Genomic DNA, 7,348 nt, shown 5'->3' with positions numbered 1-7,348 from the left:
TCCTCCCAGATAGGCATCACCATTGGCTCCTCTGAGATAGGCACCAATACTATGTATTATACGGGTTATATATTGACCCGAGAAAATAAAAAATAATATTTTATTAAAAAAATTAATATTTTTTTATTCATTGGCGCCTATTTAATAAGCTCTAATGAAAAAAGTAAGCTATTTTAATAAATATTTTTTTGACACCCTGTTTTAGTAAAATTTTTTTTCTTACCCTATTTATGTAAAAAACCCCTTTTTTGGTGATACCTGTCCAATTGTCTGGCATTGATCTTACCATCCAAATGATAAACCTAATTTTGTCCCACAAAGTGACAAAACCAAAGATATTAAATTTTGTCGGTCAGAAAACGGAATTCGTTAGGAAAATAGCGCACAAAAATGTTGGCGCTTTGTTTAAAATCAAGTAAATCCCTCGACGTCATCTTCCTCTTCGTTTAAAGTCGTCTTCTTTTCTTCCCTTTTTTTCTAACATAATTTAAGTGTTTACTTTTACAAAAAAAATGAAAAAGAAAATGGCCAACCTCAGCTTGACTGCAATGCTGAACAGGTGTTTCCGCTACAGCTTTTCCAAAGCCGGTCTCCGATCATCGACTATGGACCTCGGCGACGGCACCGTCATGCACATCTGGGTCCCCAAAGTTCACATCAAATCCAGGCCCACGTTAATCCTGATCCACGGCATAGGCGCCAACGCAATGTGGCAATGGAACGACTTCGTTTCACCTCTCATGTCCCGCTTCAACGTCTACGTCCCGGACCTCCTCTTCTTCGGCGACTCTTACACGTCCCGACCCGAACGTTCCGAGCAGTTTCAGGCTCAGTGTGTGATGCGGGTCATGGAGGCCCATAGGGTTACTGTTATGAACGTTGTCGGGATCAGTTATGGCGGCTTCGTTGGTTATAGTTTGGCGGCGCAGTTTAAGGAGAGAGTGGAGAAGTTGGTGCTATGTTGCGCTGGGGTGTGTTTGGAAGACAAAGATATGGAGGAAGGGATGCTTCAAGTGAAAAGTGTAGATGAAGCCGTTAGTATTTTGTTGCCCCAAACGCCCCAAAAAATGAGGGAATTGATGAAGATTTCGTTTTATAAGCCTAGAAAAGGAGTTCCTACTTGTTTTCTAAACGATTTCATCCGTGTGAGTAAAGCTACTCTAAATTCTCTTCATTCAATCATAAGTGATTGATTTGCCCTTTATAAATTTAAAGATTTATGGCTTTTCTAGAAATGAATTGATTGGTGTTCATACATTTGTCGGAGACTTTTATAGGTTTATTGCAATCCCAGATTTGTCATAGATAAGTCATAGGCTTGGGTGAAAATCAGAGTGGTGGAAACCGAGGTTTTGGGTTGCATAATGTTTTATTGCATGACGAAAACAGAGAATCTGAGGGAACAATAGCGAAACCTATTGGATTTTAATTAAGAACTAGAGTAGAGCTAGGTGTAATAGGGATCAACTTGTATTTTGCTCACCCTATTAAAAGTATAGATAAATAGATCAAATAATAAATTGGTCATTTTTGTTAAATATTTAATCCATTTGTACTATTAAAAATTAGCGTGATTGACAAAATAATTAGATAGTAACACGTGGCATTCTATGTATACCTCATGCTGACGTACAAAAAATCAAATTTTGAGAGTAAAAATGGATTAAATTTTTAACAAAAGGACCAGTTTGTTCTTTGATCTAATGCATAAAGACTAATTTGCTTATTTTTTGAGTAAAGGGGCATAATACAATCCAACTTTTAGTACAAGGGCTTCTATGGTACTTTTACCACTAGATCCACTTTATGTACATGTAATGTAATTTTGGAACATTAATTTGCTGATAGGTCTGCCTAATTTGTTCAAAGGACATGTTAGATGATTCAAGAATGATGTGAAACTAAGTGTCTATACTGTGACCAGAATGGACATGATGTTCCAAATTCTTCCATAAGCTTAGTTGTTGGAAAACGGTTTCAATGAGTAGAGAATTAACTTAATCTCTTTATGTTGTTTGAATCCTGTCGGTTTTTGTAACTTGAATGATTGCAGTCAGTTGGGTCCCTGGCTGAACATCAACAATGACTGTTATTGATCTCACTTCAGGTCTGCTATACAAATGTCGGTCTTTGCAAGGAAGCAAGAGCTTTCCATAATGTTATGGCCTTAAGTTTGTGTCGGGTTTTCGATTTTGTTGGCAGGAAATGTGTTCGGAACATCTTCAAGAGAGAAAAGAGTTGATCCAAGCATTACACAAGGACCGAAAGCTGTCGAATCTTCCCAAGATAACCCAGGTTATTGCAAAGAATGTAGCCTCAGTTATAAGGGGTTCTGTTCGAGTATTTACTGAGTGAATAATACTTGTTTTGTGCAGCCAACACTACTAATATGGGGAGAACATGACCAAATATTCCCTTTGGAATTGGGACACAGATTGGAAAGGTAAACAAATAAGCATCTTAATATCCCTTTTTTGTTTTACACTTATATTTGAAGGTAATATTGATTTTAACTTTCGGCACGTGACACAGGCATCTAGGAGACAACGCAAAACTAGTGATGATAAAAAATGCAGGGCATGCCATCAATGTAGAGAAGCCTAAAGTGTTACTTAAGCACTTCAAATATTTCCTTATCGATACATTCCGTCCTATGGAACCTGGAAACCATAGCATTAATGGCTGTAAAACAGATTGAAAGGAATGCAAGGATGACAATCCAGGACATAAGCCTCCATTAGCAAATGTATTGTGTTTTAATGGAAGAATACTTAAGGTGATGCGGATTTATGAGCTATATTTTGCCTGAAAATATTATTACTCATTGTCTGTATATAAATCTGTATGAATCAGCGACGATTTGTTATTATCTCTATATACTTCGTTATCTAATAAACTTTCTGCTTTACAACTTTGGTGGGGGGGGGGGTAAAGTTTGTTGGATTCTATCGTAAACTTACAACATTTAAATGGGGATGGCATAACAGAAGGCAAAATCTTGGCCATTCTCTTTTTCAAGCAGCAATGTAGAAAAGCAGACCAACCCATAATCCCAGCATAATCTTCTCTGCAAAAAGAGAGAGAGAGAGAGAGAGAGAGAGAAGCTTAAGGTTTATTTTTTTTTTTTTTAAATTCACTTAAAAAATATGATTGCTTTTTTCCCAAAAAAAATGTTTATTTGGAATATTATTTTTTCAGCATGTTCTAATTTATACTTTTTCTTTTTGAATAATTTCTTGTAATTTGGCAATAATATTTATGCCAATCAAGTTAAGACTCAATCGGTAATTTGTACTAATTCTTTTATTTTATGCTTAACTATTTTTAAATAAGTTTTTTTCTCATATTATTACACTAATAATCAAAGGTAAAATTTAAAATAAAGGTAGATAATTAAACATTTTGACAAATGACAATACATAATTTATTGTTGATATATAAATTTATACACTAACACTAAATAAAAAATTTAATCTATATTCTAAAAAAACTTTAATATCTATTTCATATTATAAAATATTTATCTATAAATATTATTGCAAATCTAATTATACCCATACATATCTTCTATAGAGAAATGATTATATGAAACTGTGATTTTATGTCATTTCTATTCATTTCTAATAGGAGAATGACAAATCAGATTTTTCTCCTGATATTCAGTTTTTTACTCCTAAGAAAATTTATATTCAACTAAAAATGTTAAAGATTAGGAGTAAAATGAATAGAAATGACGTGAAATCACAGTTTCATACAATTCATTCTCATCTTCTATATTATTATGCTTTTGAAAAAAAGAATCTTCTATATTATTATTTCTATTTTATAATTATTTTTCATGTGAAAAATATTAAATACAACTTTTATGATTACAAACGCTATATAATATTAATATATGTATTCAATTTCAAAATTTATTTTGAAACAAACTCCTATAATATATGTACTTAAAAAAAGAAGTTTATATACAACGCCTCACTTTTTGTTATTTGTCTTTTCCCTCTTGTTTTACCTAAAAAGAAGCTAGACCTTTAAGCCACAAGACAAATTCCATTAGCAAAACTGAGTTTCACTTTCTTGCAAAAAAAGCATAAGCATCTCGTACGCTATCCCCCTAGTATTAGATTTTAAAATTTATGGTCTTATCTAATATTTATAGTATTTTACAGTGTTATAATTTTATATTTTTACAAATTTTAATATCTTAGGGTGTAATTTCGTAAATTAAAAAATAACGTGTTTACTTTTTTAAATTTGAGCAATAAGTTTAATGGTTGAAGTGAATTTATTTATCCTTGATTTCAGAATTCAACTAACAGTTTCGCTTGTGTGATAGTATAGCATGTGCATGTATATTTGAATTTTTATTGTATCAAAAAAAGAGTTGAATTTTTAATACTAAAATTTACCAGTATTGAATTTATATTAAAAAATTGTTTTCTATATTAAAAATTTTAAAACAATTTATCTCTTACATTTTTTTTGAAATACTCCTAAATTAATCTTATTAATATAATATAATGTTTTATTTTGTATAATTTTGGATAAAAGTTAAATATAATAATTTAGATATCTCTTTTTTTTTCAAAAAAAGAGTAGAGATAATTTATTTCAAATATATATTTTAAAATAAAATTAACTTAATATTTTTCAATTAAGTAGTAAGTAACTATCCACCTACTTATCTTATTCAACACTTTTTTATGAAAATTTTGTATTAATTATAAAAACTAATAAAATTATCAAACAAAATTAAAACAATAAATGGTGAAAATTTTCACCAGTTTATCAAACACTTCATTTTTTAATATAATTATGTATTATTTATATATTTTTATCATATTTTAATTATTTTTATGTGTTGTATTCATGTAACATTATGTTAGAGGTGTTCATGGGTCGAGCCTAAGCATGATATTAATATATTTTATATTTGCCTAAGCCCGGCCCGGCTCGAAATATGGGATTAAAATTTTGCCCAAACCCGCCTATATTTGCAAAAGACTAACCCAAGCCTATTTTAGGTCTGTCCGTATTATTTTTAAAATTTTAAAAATATTTTTTATATTATATTATTTAATATTTAATAATTTTATACATTTTTTATTTATTGAAATTTTTTATATAGTCATCTTAACATTATTTTAATGTTTACATTAGAGTAATATTATATATTTTTATAGGTTTATTCTTTAATGTGTTCTAAATTACATAATATATAAAAATAATATAATATAAAGTATTATAAATTTAAAAATGAGCTTAGCTGGGCTTGGGCCTTGAATGTTTAAGTCTGAGCTCGACCTATATTTTAAACAAGCCCAATTTTTTATCTAAACCTATTTTTCGGACTTAATATTTTTATGAAAACTCTCTTAAATTTCGGGTGAGCCTTCAACCTTGGACGAATAGCTCGACCCACCCGGTACCTACCATTTCCGCATGGAAGATGAACACCATGAATAAAATAAGGGTTTCTTCTTTAAACAAAAAGTAAAGGTTAATATTTGATAAATTGAGAATGGATTATTTTATGGATTTTCATTTAACTAAATCACAACACAGAAGAAAGTTGAATGAATTAAGTTTTAATGGTGTGTAATTATATTAACAAGGGTATGGAATAATAAATTGATAAAATAAAATAAAAAGAGAAGAGAAACATACGGGTTGATAATGAAGCGGAAGTCCCAATAAGATCCTCATAATCCTGAACGGGATTGTAATTATTGTAGCAATCTGTGGTGGCATTGAAACCACTGTTACAGATACATAGGAAGGAATTGGTAGGAGGCGAATAGCCACAGATTCCGCCACTATCCTCACAAGTATTGCATTTGTTGTTCATATAATAATCATCGAAACCTCCATTTGTATACTTTAACGTCACCCCATACATCCATTTACTAGGGTCTGTCGGTGAATCTTGAAAGGAAGCAATCGATGCATACCCTTTGCATTTCATTTCCCTCAGGTCCAACTCACCTTTGCTGTTGAAATTCGCCGGCGAGTACACGCAGCAGGTGTTGGTCGGCGGGAACAGTGGGAGGCGGAGGTTGACGACGGCGGGGCAAGTATAGATGGTGGCGCAGAGGTGGGTGGATGAAGGGTCACATACGGGGGAGCCCTTGATGGTGAGGGAAGAGGTCGGGGGAGTGCATGAAAGGAGGAGGAAAATGGATGGACCTAGTTGGAAAGGGCTAGCCCAGTCGAGCCCCAAGTTGGGGGACTGTTGCATGGAGTTGCAAGTAGACATGGCGGATGGGGTGATGGTAAGGGTTGAGTCTTTATAAGATATGGCGGTGATTAGATAAGAGCCGGTGTGGGTTGTTAGCAGGAGCTGGTTTGACTTGCAGGTTATGTAGGGTTCGAACCGTGGTGAGCCACAGCCATAGCCGGTGCCGAAAGGGTACTTGATTTGAAGTGAGCCACAGTTGGACTGGCATGGTGTGGCTGGCGCCGCTGAACTGAGTAAGGGAGTGACGGTGACGGCGATCAGGAAGATGATGAAGGGAAGAATTTGGCTATCCATTGGCTTACGTTTTGGGTTCGTAACTGATATCTCTTATTGAGAGTTGGGAGTTAATTGGTTTCTTTTGTTGATATTGTAAACTAGACAACAAAACCAGATAATTTATGATGTAGGCAGTGCCCTCAAGAAATACAACCCCAGCTCCAATACATTTCATCCGTCGAATTAAACGATTTCAATCCATTTGAAAATTTAAAAAAATATTTTTTTTATAAATATATGTTTATTATGAATATCTTATTAAGTGGATGTCCATCGTGATCAATATAAAGCTTTAATGTACTTTAAATTCTAATTGTTATTAGAATTAGATCTCTACTTCTATTATACTTCTTATGCCTATAAATAGAAATTCTGATGAAACATTGTAATCATCCCTTTGATCAATAAAGTACATACTCTATTGCTTTCATATTTTTTTGTTCTTTATTCTCTCTATCTTTCTTTATTTTGTAACATGTTATCAGCATGATGATTCTCTATTTTTTCAAAATCTTTCGAAGTCGTCCCACAAATCAAATTCATTTTCAGCTTAACTTTCACCCTTACAACTTCATCTTCAGGATGTTCAAAGATTCAATCGCAGAATAGATGCTCGTGACAATAGTGAAGGTGATGATGATGATGTTAAAGATCTTCAAGTATATTTTACTATATTTTATTTATTATATCATATTTATCATATCATATTTATCATATCATATTTATTATAATTAGAGAATAATAATGACAACATGAATAGATAGATTCTGATTTAAAGTTCACGTATGTTTACGATGATGATTATGAAATAAAAAAATCAATAAAGATATTTAG

At 32.3% G+C, this 7,348-nt stretch overlaps 2 protein-coding genes across 2 annotated transcripts; one reads left to right on the top strand and one right to left on the bottom strand.

Moving 5' to 3' along the window:
- The first annotated feature begins 260 nt into the window (after positions 1 to 260).
- On the top strand, positions 261 to 2,896 carry LOC107945448 (uncharacterized hydrolase YugF). The gene is made up of 4 exons (XM_016879465.2): positions 261 to 1,145; positions 2,203 to 2,295; positions 2,376 to 2,443; positions 2,533 to 2,896. The coding sequence occupies exons 1-4, from the start codon at positions 513 to 515 to the stop codon at positions 2,696 to 2,698; spliced, it is 960 nt and encodes a 319-aa protein (XP_016734954.1). The 5' UTR covers positions 261 to 512; the 3' UTR covers positions 2,699 to 2,896.
- A 23-nt stretch (positions 2,897 to 2,919) lies between these two features.
- On the bottom strand, positions 2,920 to 6,676 carry LOC107945447 (wall-associated receptor kinase-like 20). Its single transcript, XM_016879463.2, has 2 exons — positions 5,668 to 6,676; positions 2,920 to 3,067 (listed from the first exon to the last, which is right to left on the bottom strand). Exons 1-2 carry the CDS (start codon positions 6,530 to 6,532, stop codon positions 3,015 to 3,017), a joined length of 918 nt encoding a protein of 305 aa, XP_016734952.2. The 5' UTR covers positions 6,533 to 6,676; the 3' UTR covers positions 2,920 to 3,014.
- Positions 6,677 to 7,348: the final 672 nt, after the last annotated feature.

The sequence above is a fragment of the Gossypium hirsutum genome, chromosome D12, assembly GCF_007990345.1.
Source record: "Gossypium hirsutum isolate 1008001.06 chromosome D12, Gossypium_hirsutum_v2.1, whole genome shotgun sequence".
Lineage (NCBI taxonomy): Eukaryota > Viridiplantae > Streptophyta > Magnoliopsida > Malvales > Malvaceae > Gossypium > Gossypium hirsutum.
This window is presented reverse-complemented; position numbering and strand designations above follow the sequence as displayed.